Source organism: Poecilia reticulata, linkage group LG15 (assembly GCF_000633615.1).
Source record: "Poecilia reticulata strain Guanapo linkage group LG15, Guppy_female_1.0+MT, whole genome shotgun sequence".
Taxonomy (NCBI): Eukaryota; Metazoa; Chordata; class Actinopteri; order Cyprinodontiformes; family Poeciliidae; genus Poecilia; species Poecilia reticulata.
In genome coordinates, this window is record NC_024345.1 from 15,746,593 (window position 1) to 15,773,471 (window position 26,879).

Consider the following 26,879-nt stretch of genomic DNA (forward strand, 5'->3'; position numbering starts at 1 on the left):
AGAACTATTGGGTGAAAACATAAAAACTGTACAGTGATTCTGAGGTGGTGGAGTTTGAATTTTATGAACCTGGAATTTAAAAAGAGTGGATCAAGCAAATGTCTTCACTGATTTTGTTAATCAGCTTGTACATATCTACAAATGTATTTTACTTGAAAAAAATTAAGTGTTTTGTGAAACAAACAATCCTGCTGCATATGTGAAAGCATACCACATTGTCAAAAGTTGCTAATTCATTGAATTCAGGTGTTTCTACAAATTCCTTATTATGAAACTTTGTATGCTGGCTATAAATCAACAATATAACAAAACATTACACGATATTAGCCTGATATCAACATGGGTATGGCAGCTGTTTGACACTGAAGGCCTAGAAACGGGCTTTTGTTTTGCCTCTTAAAGGCATTTATTTCACAAGGTACTGGAAACGATCCTGTCACGTTGGACTGTGTGAGCATGACTGCATTACATAATTTTAGCAGATTTGTCAGCTGCACTCGCATTCTGCCAATCTCCTGTTTCCACAACTCCCAGAGGTGCTCTATGGGAATCAGATGGCTGCCAGTTTCAGCTTGGCGACACGGTGCGTTATTGTGCTGGAAGCCGTCCTTTCAGGAAATAAATTGTAGCCGTAAAGAGACCCAAAGGATGATGGCACTTCTCAGTGATATTCAGGCAACAATTAGTTGGTATTGAAGATTAAAGTGAGAAAATATTTGATCCGCCATTAAAGCACCGCTAACAGCTGCTCACCGTAGGCCCATGTGATTCGTTGATTCAGAAAAGGAAAAATGAGGATCATTAACATCTCTCTCTCTGATCCCAAGCAATTTGCTAAGCATAAAAACTTTCTTAAAGACGGGATTAGTGATCACCTCATATGTATATTGCACAGGAGAGATGACAAGAGATAACTATTAAACAGGATCTCCTTTCCTGTGATCTGTAGCCAATAGATTGAGGTTTGATCTGATCAATAAGTTCTCCTGTGATTAATGAGAAGTCTCACAATAAGCAGGGAGATTATGTTAATTATCCCCGAAATTATCCTGAGTGGAATACTAATCACGAGTAAAGGAACAAAAATGGTGCTCAGAAGCTGTCCACTCGGCTGACCCAAACAGTAAGTGGGTGAGCAGTGTTTACTCATAGGGGTTTAATCACGCATGGACAAGCAGAAACACAGCTTGGATGCAAGGGTCGCTGAGTTTGGCGTTTGGGGAACGATGACACACCATGTATCATCTTTCCCACCCCAGTGCTGCTCGGACTAAAGCCTGAGACGGGAAGATGATTGAGTAACAACTTACCATAAGACCGCTCCCATCCAGCCTCGTATCTAAATATGATGCATGCGCAGGGTTCACATTAGTCCCTCAGCACACACCGACTCAGCTGCATTACTGTATCTTCTCTGGATGTCTCTAAACAAGATAGATATGATGCCTTTGGCATCATGCGAGCTGCATTTGTCATTGTTAATTTCAAATGAAATCATCGTCAAGCTTCCCTGAAGCATGGAAAGGACGACACAATGTTTTTCACCAATATGTTCCTGTTTGTTGTGTGTGCTAAGAAAAAGCTGTGAATCTGGTGATTGCTTTTCACAGAGAAGAATGAGAAAATCCATATTTTTACATCACATTTTATTTAACAACATAGCTTTTGCTCTTCAGAGTACAATCAATACAAGATACATATGACAAAATATATATTTAAATAGAAACTGAAAAAAACCCAAAACATTAAGGCATCTCATGAAGGAAGTTAACAGTCTTGACAGCATGAATGATTAGATTAGTGTTGCAGGTTTTGTACAGGGCTTGAAGGCACAACGGCATAATGAGAGCTGAAACCACACAAAAGGGATTTCTTAAAGCATAGCTGGGTAACTTTCTGCACTTACAGAGTGATGACAACATGTAAGTTTTTCAGTGGTGTGAATCAACAGTTTACAGTGTTTCAGCACTGAGGCAGAGCAGACACATGGAGCCATAAGAACAGGTAGTGAAAGATCTCTCCCTCTGCCAAATGTCTGGTGGCATTGTATTAACACTTTAATAATCCCCTGTGTTGAGCATGAACCGAACCCGCTCCAGGGCAAAAAAAAAAAAAAACTGCAATTATCTTTTATAACGCAAGCCAGCCCGGTGCCAGTGTGACTTCTAGACTGGGAGCGACATTAGAGGGGCTTGCAGCGACTCTGGAGAATAACGGCAACAGAGAGCGATCAAGTTGCCAAGGTGTGTTAGCAAAGCCATCATTTCCTGTATGTGTTCTTGAGTTTAAGGGTCTCTGTTATTGGTTCTGTGACCTAAAGCTTGATGGGATGGCATCACAGAAACACATAAACAGCTCAGTCACATCCACCAAACCCCAAGGAGGAAAAGCAAAGGCTTTCTCATTCTTTCCCCTACTCTGCCGCCATTTCACACTTACATCTGCATGCAGGCATAAACAAAGCTCGTGGCACACACGCACATGCACTCATCAACATTCGCACATACACAACGACAACTATTGTGTTTTTATCTTTTATATATACATGTTTAAGCCTGCTGTGACACAGCGTTTAACACTCTCTCAACTCGTTGGGTGATTACCTCTCTTTAAACTTTTGAACTGTTCCTATAGTTCTCTAGAAATTTTCACTTATGAGGCAAACTATAGAAACTTGCATCCCTCATTCCTAATATTCATCAATAGAAGCTCTGAAGTGCAAACAGTAGATTACTGTTGCATACAAAGCTGCTACCCTTGGATATTTTCTTTGTGCTTATGTGTTGATTTCACAAATAATAATAATAATAATAATAGATGCATCAAAAGGTTACTCAAAGCACTTTTGATTCGAACAAAGGCATAAATGAACAATAGGTAGAGCTGAATTCAACTATTCCAGTTAGGGTGTCTACCAGGCCTCTTCTCATGAGTGCCGTCACACTGTTTCCAGTTGTTTGGGATATTGCGAAGAACAATTTATAAAGATTACCTTTAAGGCGTTAAAAAAAAAAAGGCACATCTTTAAAGTTTAGGGCATCCTATCAAGAGCAAGACACCCAGTAGTGATAATATAACACAGATTTGGTGTGATTTGAGCAACCATATAAGAACCACTTTTGCTGGTGTTTGAATGATGCAGGCTATGCTATTTGCATAATTGAGAGTGAGAATGTAGAGTATGCTGATACAGGCATTTTGCTATGTTTGCTGAAACCAGACTTATGGGGTGCTGCTGGGATCTCTAAAGCTCAGAAAGGGTAAGCCCCCACTATGATGGTGAGCCGCAGCAGTGAGCTGGCGCGGTAGTTCATGGTCAAATGGTGAGTGATCATCTCCAGGTCTACCACGTACTCCTTGGGCCCTGACAAGGGCTTGGTAAGCACCAACATGGCACTCACATTACTGGAACGCTACAAGATAAAAAGAGAGAGAAGAGGAGGATGGTTACTGCAGTTTATTTTGCAGGAAATCTGTGTGACATTGAAAGAACAAAAATGAGCTACAATAATGATTCAAATAAAAAAGCTTCAGAAAAGAGTTACCTCAATTACAAAAATGATTGATTAATTGCAACTTCTATAATTAATTCAATATATTTTATTCACATTATGCCACTGATTACAATACGGTATGAATATGTTTTAGTTTAAGTCACATAATCAATTAGTGGTGGAACCAATCCAATCAAATTGGTGTGGAAACTGATACTGACAATTTTCTTGGATGTGATATTGGGCTGCGGTCACCGATCCATTCATTAACCCAAACAGAACAGCTGTGCTGCCAAAAGGCACATTTTGTCTGATTACAGTAAAACATAAATATTTAAGTTTACAGCTACAAAAAAAGACCTCCACCCAATTAGACAAAATATTGACACAAAAGCTGTATAAATATTTACGGAAGAGTATTAGGGCCACTGGAAAAAAAAAAAAAAACAGTTCTAACTTTAAACTCAGAATTCTGAGATTAAAGTCAGAACTGTTTTATTTTTTTTTCCAGTGGCCCTAATCCTCTTCCGTAAATATATCTTTAAAATGTGAACTGATGTATTTTTTTTTCTATGTAAAAGATTATTGAAGCTGTAAATGTATGGGTGAATGCTGCTTCGAAACCCTGTTGTCCGGTGACATATTTTACTGTTGAGAGACGGATACACAGCCCCCCCATTTGTTGTGTGTTTTGTGGAAACTCTGGGCTCTGCAGAGGAGCATCGAGGAGATAAGTGTAAAAAATCATAGTGAAATAGTAAAAAATAGTAAACTCACACCTGGAAGTTGTTCATGTAACAAATATGAATCATTTTCAAACTCACCCGAAGGAAAAACTCTCCTCCGTCATTCCCAGCTTTAATTCTGAAGCTGTTGTGTGTGTTGGTGTACACAGTAGTGGCCTGAATCTGGAAAATGTCTGCTGGCACAGATCGCTCTGACTGGATGCTCATGTATTTGTAGACTATTGACGGAGGGAGACCCTGGCACTCAGATGGAGATCGACAGATACAGCGACTGCAAATACAAAAAAAAATAATTAGGTGAAAAGATTTTTGAAACCAGCTGATAAAGATATGCATGACACAGGAGAAGAACAAAAAAAAAACAAACTGCTCACTGACTTTTCAGAGGTCAGGGTGTAAAGAGGCTCGCAGGGGTTTCTAGGGTAACAGCGAAAACCTCCATAATAGTTCCAGCACATTTCATCATCTTGGCAGTCGTGGGTCCCCATCTCGCACTCATTAATGTCTGGTGAAGGTAACAGAAAGAAAATTGCCCCAAAGTCAAAAGCAGCAGGACTTCCATGCACTCTTTATGCACTCAATGAAGCAGATGTTGAAGCTCAATCAACATTCAGGGTCTGTAACTTGTAATTTGCGGGTGGTAACTGCAGGAAAACCTCCATGTCTGCAGTTGAGGAGAAGCCCCTGATGCAATCCTGCACAGGGCAGCAGCTCAAGCTCTCTCAGTGAAGCAGCGTGAAAACAGAAACATTAAACGTTCTAACCACGGCGCTATTTCTGGCACAGCAATCTGAATTCAACACCTGGATGGCCGTCAGACCCAACAGGCTGGAGTCATGGTTAAAGGCTGCACCTGATGAAAGGGGAAAAAAAACTAACAGCTCTCCCTTTGAAAGAGTCCCACAGCTTCAAATAAGTACACCTAAACAAACCACGATCATGCATATGAATTTGATTGATCTGACACTGAAGGGTAACATAAAGTGCAAGTGCTCCCTAGCTTTTGCATTACTTCCACGACAGTCCTGCCTGAAAAGTGGAACACCAAATGGTATTTGTGATAAATACTTGTGATCGTCAAAAGCTTTGGGAGCAGGAAGGAAAGATAAAAAAAAAACTTGCTTATGAGCATTTTTTTGTGTAAAAAGTTAGGTTAGGACAGACAGGTAAATAAATGACATAAGAGGGGAAATGATTTATGGACCACTTTACCTTGACACAACCTGTTTCCCTGGAGCTGATATCCTGGCGGGCACTCGCACGAGTAACTTCCAGGGGTGTTAACACACTGGTACTGGCACATGTAGGTAGACAAGCTGCATTCATCAATGTCTATTCAAAATATAAACACACAAACACAAATTAAGGCTATGGTACGTGTTGAAAACCTGTTTATTTTATTTTTTTTATGTAAATGCAGAATATAAGTGTGGTTTTCTGTATTTGTCCACCTTCGCAGGAGACCTTGTCTGGAGCCAACTCGAAGCCGTGATCACACTGACACAGGAAGGAGCCAATCAAGTTGTAGCAGTGGTGCTGACACGTAGACTCCGTTTCGCATTCATTCACATCTGAAACAAAAACAGCACTTTTTTTTTTTTTTTTTTTTTTTTTTACACACATTGATTTAATACAGATATTTCTGCTGAATTCCAGTGGACCTGGTACTGCCAGCGATTGTAAATACGATTTTTGCTCTTTGTCTTCATTTTGCAGAATATACAGCAGATCAATTGTCTTCGTTTAGAAACATATAAAATTATCTGGGTTAATTTTACATGTTTGGGATTGTTATATATTACTGTTTTGTCTCTGTAAGCTTGCTGCTGTTACCTCAGTTTCATCTTTACTTAATAAGGAACCAATTAAGTATGGAGAAAGCAGTGAGAAGGAATGAAAAGAAAAATATACAAGTAAATGTCAAAATTTGATGACATTCCCCCTCAACAATTTTTACTGATGTTTATTTTGTGTGTAACAGTAAATTAATGTTTTTTGTGAAACATTTTTATGGATAGTTTGCTTGTTTTTGCTGTGGCACCATTTTGCATAGTGCATGTGTATTGGGATGAAAGGTGTAGAACTCATGGTAACTCGATACTTCAAAATGTGATCGTTTTTGTTGCGATGTCACTGTTTCACCCTCCCTCCCCCCCAAAAAGAAAATCCAGTTTGCTTAATGATCTGAGAATTAAAGTTTGGTGCTCTTCATACAGTCTATCACTGCCCCCACGTGGTCAAATTATTCTTAGATTCATTTATCAGAAATTAGGTCAAACTTTTATCAGTTGCCAGAGGCAGGTGAATCAGTGGAGACGGCATTTGCAAAGGGTAGCGCAGGATTAAGTAAAGTCAATCTGTCATTGCGGTGACATTTGAGTTGCGTAAATTAAATATGAGTGGCTTTATGTGACGTTCCGGATTTCTGTCTGTATGCTAAAATGTTCAATGTATCGAGAGGCAATGCAGGAAGATATGTTGTTTAGCGACATATACAACAAATTCCAGCAGGTCTAGCATTAAAGTTAGTCAAATACAATTTCTAAAACCACCAAATCAGTTAGTGTCATTTGAAATGCTTTTATTTTTTCAGTAGAATAGACAGATAAAGTGATTTGCAAATTACTGTTCTGTTTTTACTGAAAATAGACATAATATTCCAAACTCCATGCATTAACCTCTGATAACTGGAGGTCAAAAGTGCACAGTGAAGTTAATAAAATAGACCAACTTGCACACATTCAGCCTAAACACATAGATGCATGTTGCAGCATAGATAGGGGGCAGTTACAGGTCAAGAAGGATTTGCAAGAGATAAACATCTCTCTGTCACACGCTCAGTAAGTCCATTTGACTTTAGCAGAAGATGTGTTTCTTGGGTCCTGGATAAAAGCATAGCCGCATGATAATTAAATTCTTTCTTCCATTTAATGCAGAGTAATTTACTAGATTAATTTCTTTTAATTACATTCATTAATTTGAATATCTGCAACCTAACAAAATAGAGAGAGTAAGAAAATGTGCTAATATCTAGTAAACTGACACTCTTTGCTGCTTATTACATTGTTCTAATTCAGCTTAGTTTTACTTCTTTTGAGTTTACTTTTCAGTGATATTTGCTTAGTTCAGAAATTTCTTGCTATTTTTGTAAATAAAAAATAAAAATATCTTCAATAGGAAATTTGACAAAATTATATATACCTTTGTTGTTAAGCATTGAGGCCTAACTGACGTAGGTAGGTGGAAGGTAGTGCCGGTTACTGGGATGCCGTTAAATAAATGAAAAGGGCAGAAGTCAAACCTTAAACGATCGCAAACAGCATAAAATATTAGTACTTAATGGCACAAACCAGAGATGCGCAAAGACTAGAGATGCAACAAGAAGTGACCAGAAAATGCTAAATTTCAGCTTGAGCAGTCCTTATTGGAAACTGGCTGGTTGATAATTCAAAACTCAGATCTTTTTTGAATCAGTGAATGCATCATATCTAAGTGCAGTAAGTGCTTACAGTAGCATCTTTCACTGTGGATGCTGTTACTAAGAGAAGAAATTTCAAAGCTAGCTATTATTAACAGGTGTTTTAAAGAATAGCACAGAAGAGAAAGCACAGGGAAAATATTTCTGTGTGTTTTCTGCAACAAATTGACACATCTGCTGTTCATTTACACTAGAAGTGAGTGAGAAGAAGAGTTGGGCTTTCAGTAGGTAACAGGAAGGTGCAACCTATTACAATGCATCTTATATTTTGTAGCTTTAAACCTCTGCTGTCAGTCTTTTAGAGTTAAGGCAAACATCAACATTCTCCACTCCAAATTATTTTGTCTTTGTTTTAAAATAATTAAAGGAAAAGCAGGAATTCTAATCGGAGTATCTCTAATTATAACACTTATTTTCTTAATGACTTACCAGTACATGAGTAATTGTTGTGGGCTAATTTGTAACCGGGATTGCATTCACAGTAGTACGAGCCCAGAGTATTCACACATCCGTGCATGCAGTAGTGGCTCAGGGCACACTCGTCTCTATCTGCATTTGCAAGAGAGTCATGAAGGTACAGGCGGGAAGATTAAAAAAAGAGTTACTGCCAAGTTTGTTCATCTTTTAAGTGATAAAGTGAGAGGGAAGTGTTATTTTGTTTTGTGTCTGTGGCTCACCGACACAGCTGTCCCCATTCCTATAGTAGCCGAGAGGACACTGGCACGTGAAGGAGCCTCTGGTGTTGTAGCAGGTCTGTTCAGGCCCACAACTGTGTATGCCTGTTGCACATTCATCTATGTCTGCAGTAAGCACACAGAGAGACTCTCAGAGGAAGTTAAAAATGGCTGCATGCAAGAAAAAACACGGGAAATCTACAAAGCAGAGCAACATGCCTGAACTGCAAGCACGCGATAATGCATTAACTGCTTTAAACAGAGGGCTAAATCCGTGATCACTAACGCCATCAAATGAAGCACAAATGGGTATGCACACACACGTTCACCTGTGGAGTATGAGATTAAATAAAGAGAGTGTTTATCCATCAGCTTTGGTTGAAGGGGAAAACACAGATTATATCCTCTACCATTAAGGCAGCTTCTTGATGGGGGAGGTCTGTATGTATAGCTGGGAAAAACATGGATCTGTTACTGGCATTAATTTATTGCAAGGCTCCACAGAGTCATGTTTAATAAATGTAACTAATATTTCTTAAGAGTTAATTTATTTCAGAAACTTAATTCCCTAGTCAAAACACATTTATAGATTATTGTAAACACCAAGATGTTTTTTACAGGTTTATTTCTGTTAGTAGTGCTGATGAGCAGAAGACTTAACATTAAAATGTTACCTGAAATCGACATAAAAATATTATTAAAACATAGTTAATTGAATATGACTTCGTTCATAAATATAATGTATTTGTACCTTTAAATTTTCCGTTTTTGTTCAATTTAAATGCATTTCATGGGGATTTAATCTGATAGACTAATCCAAGGTAATGTTCAATTGACAGAAAATGATTCTGGGCTTTTCCAATTTTTTTTTTCAAATAAAATCCAAAAAGAATTTCATTCAGGCCTGTTAAATCTGATACCCCTAAATAAAATAAAAACAAAAAAACAAAAAAATCAACAAAACAAACTGCTTTCAAAAGTTACATAATTAGTAAGATAAGATGAGGTTATTTTATTTATATAGAACATTTTCAGCAGCAAGACAATTCAAAGTGCTTATACATACAAATCCTGTGGTTAATTTATTCTCAGCATAAATACAGCTGTTTTGTGGAGTCTGATGTTTGTCATGAAAAAAAAGAGCACACCAGTCAAGTCAGGTCAGGCCATGGACTGCAAACCTACCAAGACATTGTTGTTCCCCTAAACCAGGGGTCTTCAGCTCCAGTCTTCAAGGTCCAATGTCCTGCAGCTTTCAGATGCATCCTTGGACTAACGGTTCTGAATGAACTGGCTGAATCACCTCCTCAGTAAGCAGAGAAGTTCTCCAGAGTCCTAATAACAACCTTATTATTTGATCCAGGTGTGTTGAAGCAAAGACACATCTAAGCTTTGCAGGACACTGGACCTCGAGGCCTGGAATTGAAGACCCCTGATGTAAGCCGACAGTAAGCAAGACAAGCATTAAAAAGAGAAGCTGTAAAGATAACCATGGGAGCTGCAGGTCTACAGAAATCCACATCTCAAGTAGGAAAGCTGGTCAGAGTTGATGGAAAGATGTTTGTAGGTAAGTACCAAACTCAATGGAACTGAACACCACTGAATACCACAGCCTGTTAGATTTTGTTTTGTTTTGCAAAAGGTATTAGATGTAATATATAGTTTTCTTCCAACTTCATAATTATGCACAACATTTTGTTGGTCTGTAAAATCTCAATAACATGCATTAAGTTTGTGAATGTAGCAGGACAAAAAAGGGAGAAGCTCAAGGTTAAGTAATACTTTCGGAAATAAATATGACAAGTTATGCTTCCAACCCAGAACGTAACCATAAAATTTCTAACATTGTTCCTGTAAATAAATTTTTTCTCATTTGGTCTGTGCAGATCCAGAGCTTTTTCAAAACAGCTTTCTCAGCATATAACCCACACACATAAATATGTCAGTAGTGTATACTGTCATCCCCGAGGCCCACCAGCACTCCTCTTGGGTGGTCTGATGCAACCCATCATATCCAGACAGCTACTGGGCATCAGTTTTACAACATGACAGACACTCATCCTCAGTACCACACACACAGCAAGAGAAAAACTACTATTACTGCATCGTAACCTAATAACAATTGGTCCAAATGTGATTTTAAACATAAACTAAAGTTGAACTTTGTTTAAGAGACGTGGAAATGCCGAACCCAAGCTTGTCAAAAATGAGAGAACGAAACCAAGTTGCTGCTCCGCTAAAAACCTCAAACCCATATATGTTCGTACAGCTGGACAGTTTCACATCCAAGTTCTTCAGGTCCACTGATAATTCAGTCGCTTAACCTTCACTCGGTCAATGGAATACTTTGCTACAAAAGAACAGAGGGAGAGAAAAAGAAAGGGAAGAAGCCTGAAATGCCCTCGACTCCATGAGGGCACAGTGATGGCATGAATCTGCACCACGGAGGACAAAAGCAAGGCTTATCTGAAGGTGCTCCACTAAGACAACAGGTGCAAACTGCACAAAGGGAGGAATGCACCCACAGGGCTTGATGCTCACTGGGCCGTTAAGTAAAGAAGGAAGATAAAAGAAGTTTTGTTCTGGAAAACCTGCGCCCTGATGTGGCATAAAATGCTTCTTGAGCAGTGCATCAAGCAGAAATGAGTAAACAATTTACTGTCCTGACATCATCTATCAATGGATGTGAAGCGTCCATAAATTATTGTTTCTTTATTATGTGAACTGGATGCATTCTTAAACCAGAAAAAGCCAGATTAAACAGGTGAAACAGAAAGCAGATGCAGACTGAAGGTTTCTAACAACATATTAAAGGAGTCAATAGCCACGTAAACTACGAATTGGCAGAACAATGGGATCTTTCTGTTGTTGTGCGAGTACTGAAGATGAACACAATGTCTGAATGGCTCTAAATTACTTGGACAAGATGTAACAATCAGAATCCTTGATCATGTCCTTGTGAGTCATAAACCAGCCCAGTTCCTGGAGGTATGCAGTGATTCATGCAGACTGGAAATGCCCTGCCCTCCAGCATTAAAGTAAATTTAAACAAACAGAAGTCTGACGCTTAATGACTAAATTTTCTCGATCTAAAGCCAAACAGGCAAACAGGCAGCAAACCCTGAAGCTAATGAAATGCTGCGGTTTTGGTGACACAATTGGCAAACTTCAACTGGTTTTCAGACGTGTTATTTTAGAGATGATTTAAGATGCTGGAGTGCATAACAACACCTGTGTTTGTGAGGTCGTGCTTAAGCATACCGTGTTAAAGCTATATCTGTGTATGCATAGCTAAATCCCTGCCGACAGGATTATTCTTTAACTGCAATTATTCTCATTGTAGCGCTTAAGGATTACGTGAAATCAGATTTTTTTGATAATTCCACGGGATTTAAATGAATTGTTAAGACAACTCATGAAATCTTAGGTGGCACGCTGAATTCTGCCTTCAAGGTGTGGCCGGCGGTGTTTTTCTCTGAAAAAGTTCTACATAAACGATTTTTTGATAGGTAATTGTAGCCAGCTGTAGATTTGGGGATCTACTACATGCAAGACAAATTGTAGGTCCATTAGTGAATTCCAAAAGGTCCCAAATGGTTAATATTTTCTCATGTGTAACAATCTTCTCATTGTGATATGAAAGCAAACACTTGGCCACGTACAAAATAAAAAAACAGAAAGTGCATCTAAGAACTGTGGGGATGTCATAGAGGTTTTTTATTAGACCTGTCACAATAACAAATTTTGCTGGACGATGAATTGTCTCAGAAGTTATTGTGATAAAAAATAAAATTGTTGCTTTGAGACCATTTTCAAGTAATATGATGATAATTGCATAATAAAGCAAGAATATATTCTTACGGATCAATAAAGTTTATATTGTTATATTTAACAATGGAAGATATTTTAAATATCCAAAATAAATTAAATGTATCAGGGCCCTGTTATGACTTAGACAAAAAAAAGGCTAATGTTCACTTCAGATGCTGTTCACTGTACTTATCTTCAAATGAAAAAAAAAAAAAGTTGGAAAAGCTGTGTGGCATGTGCACAACAAACATCCAAGAAGGCTAAAACAAAACAAATGTGCACAACAAACATCCAAGAAGGCTAAAACAAAACAAAACAAAACAAAACAAACAAAAAAAACAGAAGTACTAATTCATTGCAGCTCAAAAGTGCGTCACGCTCAGTGTTACCACTGGAGTCTAAATTCAGACAAAATAATCATAATGCTAAAAACATAAAAGAAAGCTGTGACCAAAAGTGCAATATTCAATTTGGAAGAAAATACGCAATAAAATACAACCTCCCAATGATGACATCACGTGACTCCCTCGCGGCGCGCTTTGATCCGGAAATAGATTCGTCTGAATATCTGAACCGGAAAAATGTTTCACACTGCAACATCAACTGACGCAGGAACACCGTGTGTGCGCCCACGACGGACCGCGCCAGTTTGGGCTAAAACCAAAACGTAAGTTATGTCGGATGTGTGCATGTATGCGTGCGCGTGTGCAGTACGTCGGCACGGACTTTACTGTGGGACTACGTCACAGCTCGTGACTGCTCCTCCTTCACACAAAACAACAGAAACAACAAATAAAACTAGAAAATTCCTGCAGAAATTTTAAAGGGGCATGCCAAAGTGTGCCCGTCGGCTTTGACGCAGCGCTATGATGTTAAAAATTAGCATTAATGCTAAAGAAAGCTGCAACGTAGTCAATTAACTGTGGAGAGGCAGAAGCATGTTGAATAAGCTGTAGTTGTACCATTCATTATGTTAGAATTGATGCATAAGCTAAAATTAGCCAATATGCTAATGTTAGCTTAAATGCTGGCAGTAGCATGTGGAGCAACACGACCATGTTGTTTTAATTTTACTACTATATTCAGCACACTAAACATGTCTAATTAATGAGAAAATTAGGTAAAAGCTAACTTTAGGTAAAAGTGCTAGTGCACTAGTCATAGACAGTGAAATGCTAACTTTTGTACAAATGCTCTGCCTTGCTGAGCATCACCGCTCTTTTCCTACGAATCCTCTTCTGCTCTCTCTGTCAGGTTTGTGATCTGTAGCATCGCAGGCGCTGCGTCTGTGCCGCTGGTTCCTTAAAGGAGCAGCGACGTTATTTTCTGTCCATAGACTTTTAATCAACTATTTATTCTTATTTATGTCAGATTTTAACATGGGGGGACATATGTGTAATGGTTATAGTCTTGAATCAGTAGTATAATGCTGAAAACACAAGCAGTTGTAAATACCAGTAAACCCTACAGTGCAGTCCTGGGGAGCTGCAGTTCCAGACACTGTGTTCTTCTGTTGCTATGGTAATTAATCCCCTGCAGCTGTGAGAGCCAAAGAGCGGGAAAATCCTCTTCAGACACAGTTTCTATACTTGGGAGACACCAGGCGTCAGTCTGAAGGACCCTGACAAAAAGCATAAGCCCTAGCAAATTTTTGTAAACATTGTACATGAGCATGCATGTGTATCTATGTTATGACCAACTTTCAGACCAATAGGGCGATATTTATGCCTGTGAGGGGGATTTAAAAAGGGTTTTTGAGTCAGCCATAAACAGTCCTGTGTGTGTGTTTCATAGAGAAAGATTACTGATTCTGTGAGACACAAAATCTCAAATTTTTTCGTTTTTATTAATTTATGTAATCATTTTAACTCCGATCCCCAATAAAAATAATAGCAATAATGCCGGCCTCGAGCCGCACGATTTGATACCACTTTTGTGGGTGGGCACGCAGCGGTACGAGCCGCATTAACGGTGATGGAAGAATAATAAATAATAAAGAGGCGTTCTATTGGGTGTAGAACAATAGGTGCCTGCCATGCAATGCATGGAGGCAGTACTGACTTGCTTCGCAAGTCAGTACTGCTCTCCTTATGCATTGCTATGGCATGCCCCTAATTAATTATGAAATATCCGTAAACAGATTTGTCCTTGAAAAAAAAGGGCTAGTTGAGACCAATGCACCAGAATGAAGAATTGAATTATCTTGCTAATTGCGACAAGCTTATTTTTGATATATCCTATTATATCAAAAATCTTTATCTGGTCATGCTAAATCTGTCAGAGGAGATTTGAAGGTGGATGCTTTCAGTTAGAATGTTTGTGTGATGTTTTAGACACTTATTTTGAAATAAGAGAGGAAGTAGTATTTGAGTTGTCACGCTGTACTGACAGAGTTGGCCGTAAAGACTTTGTGACTCGATAGCCCCATCACTTAAAAAAAACCCAAAAAGCTAAATGAATGAAAGAATGCATGTTTTAACATAATGAAGAATGTCTTCATGTCTCCTTGAAAATTCATCCACCATCAACCTTCACATTTCCCTGTGCTTACATTACTACAGAAAGAACGACTTTGAACAACGATTATTTTCATCTAGGCGAAAAACCTTTCAGATTTTAATTTTTTGGAGATGTCAGCTTTTTATTGAATAATTTTTTATGTTTTATTTTTTATCACTGTGCATACAAGGCAGTGGGAGGCAGAGCAGCTCCAGAGGGTGGGCATTGACCTCCATGGGGTTGTTTTGGTGGTGCCCCTGAGACGGAGTCCTAAAGCGAACAGAATCCTGCTGGATCTGGATCCCATGCAAGAAAATGCAATTCACAGAAACAAATGTGGCAAACTGTATGTGGCTTAAATATGAAGATGGCAGTTCCAAGGAAATTCTGTGCGTGGAAAAGCGAGAGTCATCTTCTCACTCCCTCAAAAGTAAGCCCAGAGAACTTTAAATAAAGACATATGTGCTGAATGAAGTCCAAAGGTTCATTTTCAAGAATATCTTGTGGTGACTCCTACTTTGTCACTAAACCTCTAAGAAGCTGCCAATACAAAGTTACACAAAAGTTCGTGTGTGGGACTGGGTGGGGTGGGTATTCCACACTGTATCGTTCCCAGCTCCCATAAAACCTTGACCGCTTGCCACATGCTTTACAGTTAATACAGTTTACACGAGAAAACAGATTTTACTGCAACAAGCCATCAGGAGTGATGATGTGTTGCGTGTGGGGAAAAATGACTCCTTTCACTGAGGTCAGATTTTTTTTTTTTCCTTCTTTTTTTTCTTTTTGGTGAAATTTATTCAGCATCGCTTACAAGTTCCTTCCAAGTGCGAGCCTGCTGAAACATCACAGGGAAAGATAAGCCTGTCCAGCAGAAGATGTGAAAGGAAAGAATGAGGAGAAAGGGTGGAGGCCGTCTTCCTTTTTTCTCTCCTTTTCAAACAAAAAAAGGGGTTTTTAAGATTTGAAGCAAGATTTACGGCTGTGTGTGCTTATGTGATGTCAGGGTTAAAAACTCCTTGGTTTTCAGGGAGATTAATTCTAAATGCCTCGCGGGAGCAGGGGGAGTAACGGGAATGGCGGCAGCTCAAAGAATGCGAGTGTGTGTGTGTGTGTGTTTGTGTGTGTGTGTGTGTGTGTGTACATCTGAGGTCCTGTTTGAGGTGCTCAACAAATGGCCTTTCTGCAGAGCTGTGAATGTTTTATAGAGTGGGCTGGTTCAGAGTAAAGAGCTGCCATAGAAACAAAAAAAAAAAAAAGAAGAGAACAAGTATCTGTAATGGGTACTAGACATCCTTTGGCCTGAATGCTGAATAGATTGTTGTCTTAGTGACATTATATAACTTGCTGTAATTATCACTTGAGAGCATTTAGTCCTGTTTTCACTGAACCACCGCAATGGAAAGCAGGAGCTGTTCCAGGGAACAGTTGGAGGCATCCTGCTGCTGTTGGAGACCGGCTCCGTTTCCCCTCTGGATTATTGGATAATTCAATCTTTGGGAAAGCAGGGGGCAAAATGTGCAGCGTTAATAACCCATAAAATTTTACAACATTTAATTTATCAGCATGTCCAACACCATGCTGTGAGTGGCTGGTGTTGCTCAACCTCGAGCAGCCTAACGCAGTCAGTCGCTGCACTGGGCGACTTCCTGTAAATTTGGGTATAATTATCTCTGTGATGTAGTGCAAGCGAGTTCAAACAAAATGGAGTGGGGGGGCGGTGGGGGTGAATCAAATAAATCTGATCTTATACTATGCCAAAAAAAGAGCATGAAGCATTTCCTTATTCCCAAGATTCCCCTGTCATCAGGCACCGATCAAGAGCAGCAAAAGTTGTAGTTACTGTGCCTTTTCAAAGGTGTTCACATGCCTTGAACTTACAACCGCACGCTTTAATGTATTTTATTTGGATTTGAATTTTTATTTGGATTTTTCAGACTTGAGATGAGGAAGGAAAATTCTAGTTTTATAAACGTTATTGCCATAAAAAAAAGGAGAAAGTGTGGGTATTTCTCTTCCAGATTTGCAGATAGGGACTGATTCAAACAGTTCAGTATTAGTCAGATTAGATGCTGAAGCTCAAGTCTTGCTTCAGACCGCAGATTAAATTAAGCCTGGCCTTTAGCTGGGCCAATGTAGCACATTAATATGCTGTAATGTAAACCACTTCTCTTGTAGATTTTTCTGTATGTCCTGGGTTGTTCGCCCACCTACTGGAGGGCGAAGTGTTACGCAGCTTCTAACAAACCTTAGGCCTTCTCAGAAAGTTTAAGGGTGTGAATATTTGTGCAAAGCACTGAAATGTAACACTTTGAAACAAAATACTGGTCTTAAAAATCTTCACAATGTATCTGCTTTGGTTTTGATCGATACCCATCTACCTTTCTGCACAGTCAATATTCACAGAAAGAAACCTTGAATCCCAGATCAGCCACTCTGGCACCCTAACAATACTTTTCTCAGGTCGCAAAAGTTATTGTCATTGAAAGAAAAGAAAGATAGAAATGAATAAACAGGTTAGACTGATTATAGAAAGGGAAGAATCAGTGTGCGAAGCATGAACTCTCGGATCTTATGCAAGTGTCACCCAACTGAGCGAAAAATGGTGATTTATAGCAGCTCTGTTACAAATCACCATTCCCTTCCATCATGAGGTAAACGGAAAGATCAACACATGCGAGCACATCAGAGGAGGAAGCAGCTGGCCGTTGGACAGGCACCGACCTCGGGGAGGATAACAACATCAACATTAAGCACCGAGGAGGCACGGCAAAGCTGCTCCCACTTCAGTTCTCCCTGCCTTCAGTAATGTGATTGCAGCAAGGAGCCAGTGGCAAACCGCACGCATTAACAGTGTACTGCATGGCAGCCCTTCACCGACCAACAGGAGGGACGCCTGCATGATGTTTATGTTAACCGAAAAGAAAGGCGCTGTAGTCCTCCGTCTGGCAGCAAGACAAACCTGATGAAGTACTGTCAATTAGGCCTTAAAGGAGGATTGTTGGGAGTACGCCTCAAGAATTGCCTCAAGAGATTGTAAAGTTCCTTCTGTTTCACTCTTTGATATACAGTTGCTTGCAAAAGTATTAAAGTTGCCTGATTTATTTTACACATTTACCCCATTTTAGCCATTAACTAAAGTTTCTGAAACTCTGGGCTAATCTTTTACAAATGAAACAGAAAAGAAAAAAACATATAATTTTCTTATTAGTATGTCAGACCATAACATTAATAGCTACAAAGCTACTTTAAGCTCGAATGACGATGAATGCAGGATGGGAAATAAAAATCACTCATGTCAAAGTTTGAAAATGAACTGAAAGAAATAAATTGGATGGATAGGACTTTAAATACAAAAAAAAAAAAAAAACAACTAGGGATGGGTGTGAAAATGTGATTGATAATCTTTTTTGTTGTTGCCTTCATATTATTTTAAAACCTAAACCTTATCAGGCTGGTAATTATTGACAATAAGTAAACTATCTGGCTATTTTCTTTATAATCAAGTGGTGTACTGACTTTGTCATTTTGATCTAAATTACTAGTTTTATTAATAATTCCCCTGACTAGTTATTTATAGTTATTTATTGCCAAAAATAGACTCTTATATTGTGGCACTCTATATAAACTCTATATGTTAGTTCAAACGTTAGGAACTCTGGCACATTTAGAAAAATATCAGATTAAGTACTTCCATCATTTGTAAACCACACAATGTTTAATTACTTTTTGCCATGTCATGACCAACAAAATATTTTTCTTTTATTATAGTTGAAAATTCATTGAACATCTTGGGGTCAAAGTTCAAGGCTTTATTTAGTTTTTAGCTGACTAGATGCAGTCATCTCAGCTACTTCAAAGATTAGACATGCTGATGTGAGTTAGCTGCAGACCTATTGTAGCATTACTGTCAGTTTATTGATGCAATATTTGCATAGCTTTCATGTGAATTTCTTTGCCTTTTTCTGCAAAGAACAAGGCAGTTATGCTATACTGAGCAACACTCAGATAATTTGATGGTTGCTGCATGAAAATGTGATTATTAGCTGATTAGTTTACAGATCTCTAGTTGGCCTAAATCTGCGACAGTCTGGCGACCTGTCCAGGGTGTACCCCGCCTCTCGCCTGGTACGCTAGCTGGAGATAGGCACCAGCACCCCTCCCGACTCCACTAAGGGACAAGGGTGTAAGAAAATGGATGGATTGATAGTTGGCCTAAATTCTGCTTGCTTCCTGATATAATAAGTTAAAGCTTATTGTGTGCAAGAATATGAATAATTAATTATGAATTGTACATGTCGCTGAGGAAATTAAGGGTTTTAGAATAAATGCAGCAAATGTGCAATTGTGGGAAGTCAATAGCCAACCAGCCAGCCGTCGTCGCAGAACATCTACTAATGAAAGGCAACGTGGCTGTTGCAGCTAAAGCCGCAGTGCAACAGGTGCAATGAAGTGGACAAAACAAATCCCAGGGCACCATAATGACTGTCTGTACATACATGCATACAGATCCAAGACAGACAAAATCATCCCTCTGACGGTCAAAGGAAGACTGAGGCTTAGACAATAATATACAGGTTTTACTGGGACAAAGCAGTGCCTTGTCATTTAACTAACAGTGAACTATGTGAACCAGTTTTATTTAATTCTAACTTAGTGGAGCAATAGCATATCTTATTTCATACCAACACCAGGGTTTCCAGGATTATGTTTTTGTGTGTTTGAAAGGTTTCCTCCCTCTGCAATAATGTTTTCTTAATAGCTGCTCCCTATCTTGGTGAAAGTTTTGAAAAAACAAACACAGTCAGATAAAAATCTAAAGGAATTTCCAGGGGAAAAAAAACTGTAATGACTTTATTCACGTGGATCCAGAAAGACTCCCGAAAGGGCCTTGTCTTTTGTAGATGCAAACGTCAGGATGACACAGCAACAAGCAGGACTGTTAGGAATTAACAGTAAAGGTCAAATCGTGGCTGTTGGCAGCTTCTTCTCCAGCTTTGCAGTCACTGCTTGCTCTGCTTTCTGCATTCCTGCTTCTCACAGATCGATCTGATCCTTATCTGCACAAAGGTGGTGAGGCATTCCTACCATCACAAAAGATGGGGGGGGAAACGGAGAAAAAAACAAAACAAAACACCACTGACATTCCAGAGATATTCCTCCCAAGTGCATTGCATCTGTGTGGAAAAATAAATTTTATTGCCTGTGCTTGGCCTTGTTTGGAAAAGTACACAAGTTCTCCATCGCGCAGGGCTTAATGGTCTTAGCTTAGCATACTTGGGAGATGTTTCCAACCACTTCCAGGTGAGAAGCTCCCAGATGTAACTGAAAGCAGCCAGGCACGTAGGTGATAACACGGCTGCATGACCTCAAGAAACCAGACAGCCAAACAAGAGTGACATGTTCCTTCATGCCCAATACTGCAGCGCATAAGCATCTAATTTAGACATGAAAAAGTAAACAGGCAGCAGAGGGGGGTAGGTAAAGTCAGGACTTATGAGCAAAACAACATAACCCACAACATGACATGCTTAATGATCTATGTCATTAAAAACACGGTTAAATCATGGGACTCAAACTTTCTGTGCACAAAAAAAAATTACTTTGTTTGAAAAAGTATTACTTTAGATTTCTCCATTCCAGTCATGATTTAACTAGTTTTACGGCAAACAGTAAAAAGAACATTAAAAACCCTAACCCGAACATTAAAAAAAATCACCGTCAGAAAGAGCTAAATATGTGTGTGATGAGATCTATGGACATGATATTTTAGGCTATTATAACAGCAAAAACAAATGTTGACTAATGCTGGGTGCATTTTGAATGCACGCAGCCAATTTAATGAATGCATCATTAAATTGTAATTATGTTTTTTTGGCCAAATGTGATTTAGTTTTCCGCATGCTCGGGCTTTTAGTTGCAATTTTGTCTTCTGTGGTCACTGTAGGTTTAATCTGGTTTCAGTCAGCTTCATTTTAGAGCACAAAAATAAACGTCAATTTCCTCAACTAAAATATAAAATCACGATAACGTGTTAGCGCATCTTACACTTTGAGAGAAAATAATTTCTTTGCACTTAAATCAGGAACGCAAGTTGCGTTTTGCACTACATAGGACCAGATTTACTTTAGTCATTTGTAACAGCTTCGGATTAAAACTCATCCGGTATTTTCTGCACAACTACAATTGTGCAAGAAAAAAACCCACGTTGCACAAGTATTAATACGCTGTGAACTTTAACAGATTTCTGCAGCTTCACCAAAGTTGCAGTTGACCTCCTGGCTGCTTTTCCGTCCTTGCTCTCCATGCTCTGCTTGCAAATTTAGATGGATGGCCACATCCAGGGAGGTTTGCAGTTGCGTTACTCTGTTTCCATTTTCAGATGATGTACTGTACTGCTCTGTTAGGCATTTAAGGCATCTCTTTTTGTTTTATTGCGTTATTATAGCTCTGATTTACACTTCTCCATAACTTTGTCTCTGACCCAGCTGAAGTGTTCATTGATCTTTCTGATGCTGTCTGTTCAATAATGACCTTTGAGGTCTTCAGACAGCACCTTGATTTATACTGAGAATAAGCTACAAATGTGGACTGTTTAAGAATCAGGTGACCTTTGAAGGCAACTAGTTACACTGGGTATGATTAAGGATATTAGGGCGAAAGTACAAAACAAGTCACACTTTTCACACTTTTATTGGTAAACAAAGATTGCATATTTATTTTATCCCTTCCCGCAGCAATGCATGTGTTGGTCTATCACGAACAAATCCTAATAAAACACATCATTGTGGAAAGACGTGAAATAGTTATGGCTGTATTAATATCTTTGCAAGACAGTATCAATCTGTCTGGATTAAATCTACCTGCAATATGTGCGTTTTGTTTTTATAAACTAATGAAACTCAATCATTTTAGTCATAGCTCAAATCATTCTTGGTTCTATTCCGTTTTTGTCCAGAACAAACAGTTGAAGAAAAAACAATTTAGCTAATAAAGTTAGCAAGGTCTTAAGTCCAGTCATTTCCATGATTAGATCCGATTTTTTTTTTCTTTTAGACTGTCGCTAGATTGCATGTTTAAAAAAAAAGAAATATCTTATTTGAGTTACACTATAATTTGAACCGCCTCCTTAGTAATTACTGAAAGTTTGTGATTACCACAAGTGCCTTTCACTTCGCCTAACATCTGATGGGTGACACAGCACATCTGATGGACAGCCTTCATTTCCAGGAGGATGTGATCTCACCGCTGCGCACAGCAACGAACCACTTGTGAGCATCGACCGGCGCCAGTGTGCAGTGTGTGCAAGCAAGCGCCATTAAGCCGTCACACATACAGCAAAGCCTCTCGATGTCTCTGTGTGGCTAGAGGCTGCTGCCAGCTTCCTGCGTGTGTCACTACAACAACACACACTCGAGCTCCTGTTCAAGCTCAGCCCAGACGGTTTTACAAACAGCTGCACACATGTGAGGGCAAATTGAAGCAGCAATCAAAAGAACATCAAGAAGCTGAGGAACGTTCCTTGTTTTGTGGTTTGTTTTGCTTCTAATCAGCTTAAACAAAAGCGCGCTTTTGTGTGAGACTATATTTTTCTAACAATTTAGGGTTTTTTGGCAGAAAGGCGGCACATTAGATTTAGCCAACTTTGCTTTTTTAAAGTTTTTATTTTTTATGACACTAGTGACCTCTACACAACAGTAGATGGACAGAAAGAAGTGCAGAGAGAGAAGTGGACGACGTGCAGCAAGTTGTTCAGAGCCAGAAATCAAACCGAGGACTGTAGCCTCTGTATATGGTGTGCCTGCTCTACCTCTGAACCATGTGGCGCCGCCGATTTAGCTGATCTTTCAACAGCTAGCCACAAACCTGGGGCTTGAGCAACATACGAAGCTGGTGCTCCTCGGCCGGTTGTCTACGGCACTTCTGTGGTTATGCACTGAGTGTCAGCCTTTCATCCTCCCCTTTGCCCTACCTGACTCGGCACTCCGGGTTTCCTCTGCTGAGTGGTGAGTTAGCAGGGAAGAAACCTGATGTAAGCGCTATTTGATACACTGAGGTTTCCCTCTCCGTTGAAAGTTAATGGGAATTCCTTTGCTTGCAAGATACGTAGCTGCGCACAACAAGAACGAAAACAAAAAGACGACAATGCCGTGTCCAAGAACAATTGGATGATTGTGGCGAGTTGAAGGTAATGACAGAGAAACCAGAGACTGATGTAAACAAAGATTATATCAGCCTCCAGCGCAAATATAAGCCCACATAACAGTGAGAGACGCCATCCATTTCAAACTGCAGCCGTCTCAAAGCACTAGCGCTGACAGCAACAGTCCATCTTTGTTTAGCTCCAGCCGAGCAACAGTTCACCACTGAATGGGTCTACGCCAGCTTGCTTATGTGGTTGCTTTAACTGATATGCTGCCATGTTTTACACTCCAGTAAAACCTAATTGGGTTCCAACTCAGAGAAACACATAAAGCAACTCACACATATCGTCGCCCCAGGTGTAAAATCAAATTTGTTGCTTTCACTAGAGCCGTGTGACCACAAAACCCCACCACACAGCCACTCAACCACACGCCTCTGCCTGCTGGCGAGAGGGACTCCTCACCAACTAACACTTTGCCTTATACATTACATTTATGGGACTATACCTCACATATCTCAACAAAGGGGAGGGAAAGAGACTCCCTCTATTCAGATGCTAAAGCGGGTGTCAAGTGTGTGAGTGTGCAAGCGAGACAAAGAATGAATCTTTCAACCACTCCCCATTTCAGAGGATCAAAGAGTCTTGCTCAAACACAAGATCACACCCACGCCGTCTCTCTGTGCATCTCAACCTCGCCGAGACCCTGCTTTAGATGCAGAGGCTGCACATGAGCATACTGCTTTCTTGCAATATTGCAAAATCATCTGCTTGATTTTTTTCCTTTTTTTTTTTTTCCACCCCCTGAAGCGATGTACTTCAACACTCAAAACAAGAGGAATTTTAGACAGAAGCTGAACCACGGCCAAAAACATCACGCCGCAAGCAAGCAAAGAGTTTAAAGCACATGACATCACAGGGAGAAGGAGTGAGAAGCTTGCAACACATCTGGCAGCTACGCATAGTTGAGCTGCTGATGGCTGTCAAACAGATGGATGAACGGTTCACCTTTCTAACTCGGTTTATGGAGGCTCCGAAGTAGTTAGAAAGTAATTGTCAAATACCTACAGTGACAGGGAGAAGAAACCTTTCAACGTCGGTCAGAACAGTTGGAAAAAAATAACTGAGTTAACTTTTCAGCTCCCATTAAGAGGGATAGTAATTAATCAAAGGACTTGACTTGATAATGAGAAAGTGTGGCCACCTCTAAATCAGCAGGAGCTAACTGGATTATTATTATTATGTCAAGAATCTGCTTTACCAGGAACCCTCGCACTCTGCCGGACCTCGATATCCTTTCCACTGGTGGTCGGCCCATGGAGGGAAAAAAAAAAAAAAACAGATGCAAAATGGGGCTGCAGGGTTATTGGTGGGAAGTATATATTTCCTAAGCTATTACTAGAAATTAGAGCTGGCTGATCTTGTAAAAAATCGTAGTCACGATTGTTTTTGGCTGATACAGACATCGTAATTTTTGAAAAGGTATTAGTAGACAAGTTTGGGGAAACAATTTGTTTAGTGCAGTTGAAAAAAAAGGTGAATTGCCTTAAAACGTGAAATTCCTCCTGATGCTTTCCTACAAGAACTTTCAGTAAGACAATTATTTTTACCTTTTATGTGTACTTGTGAACAGACCAAAATGCTGAATTGGAATACAGTGATTTGTTTCAAAAACTATTTTCTGTTTACTTCCTGCCCTCTTTGTAAGGGGATCAGCCAGTGGCTTCTTTCTGCAGCGGGGGAGTGGGATGAGGTGGGGGGTCTAACCTCTGTCTTCAGTGGTCATTGGGCAAGAATCACGGCACACTTTGGAAAGGTCACCAGTCCGTCACAGGGGCAGATATTTCAAAAATAATAATGTAATACAGATGATTACTTTTTGACAGGTAGACTTTGTCGGGCTTTTTTTTTTTTTTTTGAGTCTTTCTTACACACATACCAGAAAAACCTAAATCAAACAAAACAACAAATTTGAGTAGTTATACTATTCTAGTTTCAATAACAATAATCTACCACTTATTGCATCTAAGAAGTCGTTTGATTTTGGGATTTTGGGTCACATTAGTAATAATAATAATAATAATAATAATTGTGGTAGTGATAGTGATTCAATATGCTGTGCAGCTGTAGATCAAAGCTGTTTAAGTACAAAAAGGAGTAAAACAAATGTCAGCATTCGCCAACGTTTATAGTTGTTGGTAAAACTGAGGCCTGGTGCATTCACTGACTGGAAAACATTCAGTTCAGCTAAAAATCAGGCAATTTCTTGTTGCATCACAACTGCAAATTTTAATGTAATGGAGAAGGGAGAAATCTATGTAGGAGACAAGGAAACTAAAAAGTCATACAGAAAATGAGTACGTCAAGTTGTTCCTGCCAGTGGTGGTTTGAAGTATTGAATTATAATGTGTGCAACGTTGATAGCCGTTAAAATACTTTTGCAATTAAAGAAAACACTGAAAACTAGAAAAAAAAACTCACATTTTCCTGTCTCATAAGTGGCAAGTGGTCTGAAGTGCAAACACGATTTTAAAGTACAATCCCTTTTTTTAATAGAGTAGAAACCATTTTTAAATCATTAAATGACATATTAAGCAATAACTGTTTTCTTTTGTATTGGGTATCTGGAAGTCAGTGCTTGTCAACTAAGGTAGCAGTTGTTCTGCTAAGCATACCTCTGCAGATGTTCTGCTCATCAGCAGTGAAGCCAGTCGAACAGCGAATGGTTTGGCTGGCTTGAGAGACCCTGTGGCCCCCCGTATGCCGAGTGTGATGTCCCTGGTTCGGTGGGACAACAGGAACCTGTTGGACCTGCTCGGGCGGTGGAGGCGGGTCCACCTCGTTTGTAACGTAGATGATGGCGCTCTTGGGAAGGCAGAGGTACCCGCCGAAGTGGTTGACACACTGCATCCCTCCTTTGCATGCATCCTCCAGAAGTTCACACTCATCGATGTCTGACAGGAAAAAACAATAAAAAATAAAAAATTAGGTAAAACAACCTGTATGAAAAGCTGAACAAATGAGACAACACTGTCATTTCTTACCTCTGCACTGCTCCCTCACTCTGTCATAGGTGTAGCCTTCTGTGCACTGTGTAGACATAAATCAGGACTCAGGTTTACATTGAACAGCCTCATCTCTGCTCACCGATAGAAAATTTAAAAAGAAAACGCTACACACAGACTGGCCACATCACTCACTGAGACTGTAACGGGCTCCTCTGTCTCCTGAGACAGAACCTGCGTGAAAACCGCACACAGACACACGCAGACCCCCAACATTTCGACCCAGTTTGTGAGAAGAGAGGACCTGTAACAAAAGACACGGAGAGCAGGGGAACGAGTGAATCATTTTTCTGCTCGACAAGCCTACAAGTTTTAATACCGGTTATTACATCACTTGATGGCATTGCCTAACGAGTCCCAACATCTCCCGCTGCTGGCTCGGTGTTTATGTTGGCACAGGTCCAGCTGAAATGTGCGACTTAAGCTCAGTCAAGTGTTTTTTCTGCTGTTTTTCTCCAAAAGGGGATTAGTGTGTACACGCGTAAAGTGCGTGCGTAAAACTCGTCTTCATGTGCCAATAAGTGCCAAGATCATGAGCAAGCTCTGGAGCTCATGGTAGGTTGTGAATTAAAAAAAATCCTTCAATAATTAGGCGACTCACTTATAACCTCAAGTAATTTTTTTTTTATTGCACGCTTCAAAATAATAATAAAAAACTTTCGAGTCATTTCAAACACAATTTCTCTAATTTCGCGTTTTCAGCAACTGTCACGGTGTTGAATGAATCGGTAATAAACGGAAAGCTGTATGCATCGCGCTTTGACAACCTACCTGCGTTTACCTGCGGTTCTTCAACTCTCCAAGCGGTGCTGCAGAAACCGTCTTCGGGTTACGTAGCCGCGAACCTGGACGTGTGGCGTGCCCGGCAGTCTGCCCGCTACTGCGTAAACTGAGCAGGGGATGTTAGATGTTTGACGGAGAACAAGGTTGTGATGAACATGCTGTGTGAGTACAGTGAGGCGTACTGGAG

The 26,879-nt window shown here is 39.7% G+C and overlaps 1 protein-coding gene across 3 annotated transcripts; it reads right to left on the reverse strand.

The window, feature by feature from the left end:
* Positions 1–1,629: 1,629 nt before the first annotated feature.
* On the reverse strand, positions 1,630–26,879 carry LOC103476862 (EGF containing fibulin extracellular matrix protein 1). 3 transcript variants are annotated; one of them, XM_008429559.2, is made up of 11 exons: positions 26,691–26,878; positions 26,045–26,153; positions 25,889–25,934; positions 25,520–25,798; positions 8,396–8,518; positions 8,148–8,267; positions 5,692–5,811; positions 5,453–5,572; positions 4,619–4,745; positions 4,319–4,511; positions 1,630–3,413 (listed from the first exon to the last, which is right to left on the reverse strand). In XM_008429559.2, the coding sequence occupies exons 2-11, from the start codon at positions 26,123–26,125 to the stop codon at positions 3,252–3,254; spliced, it is 1,371 nt and encodes a 456-aa protein (XP_008427781.1). In that variant the 5' UTR covers positions 26,126–26,153; positions 26,691–26,878; the 3' UTR covers positions 1,630–3,251. The 3 variants fall into 3 exon arrangements, with proteins under 3 accessions (XP_008427781.1, XP_008427780.1, XP_008427782.1); XM_008429558.2 differs by having other exon boundaries at positions 26,681–26,878; XM_008429560.2 differs by lacking the exons at positions 8,148–8,267; positions 8,396–8,518 and having other exon boundaries at positions 26,681–26,879.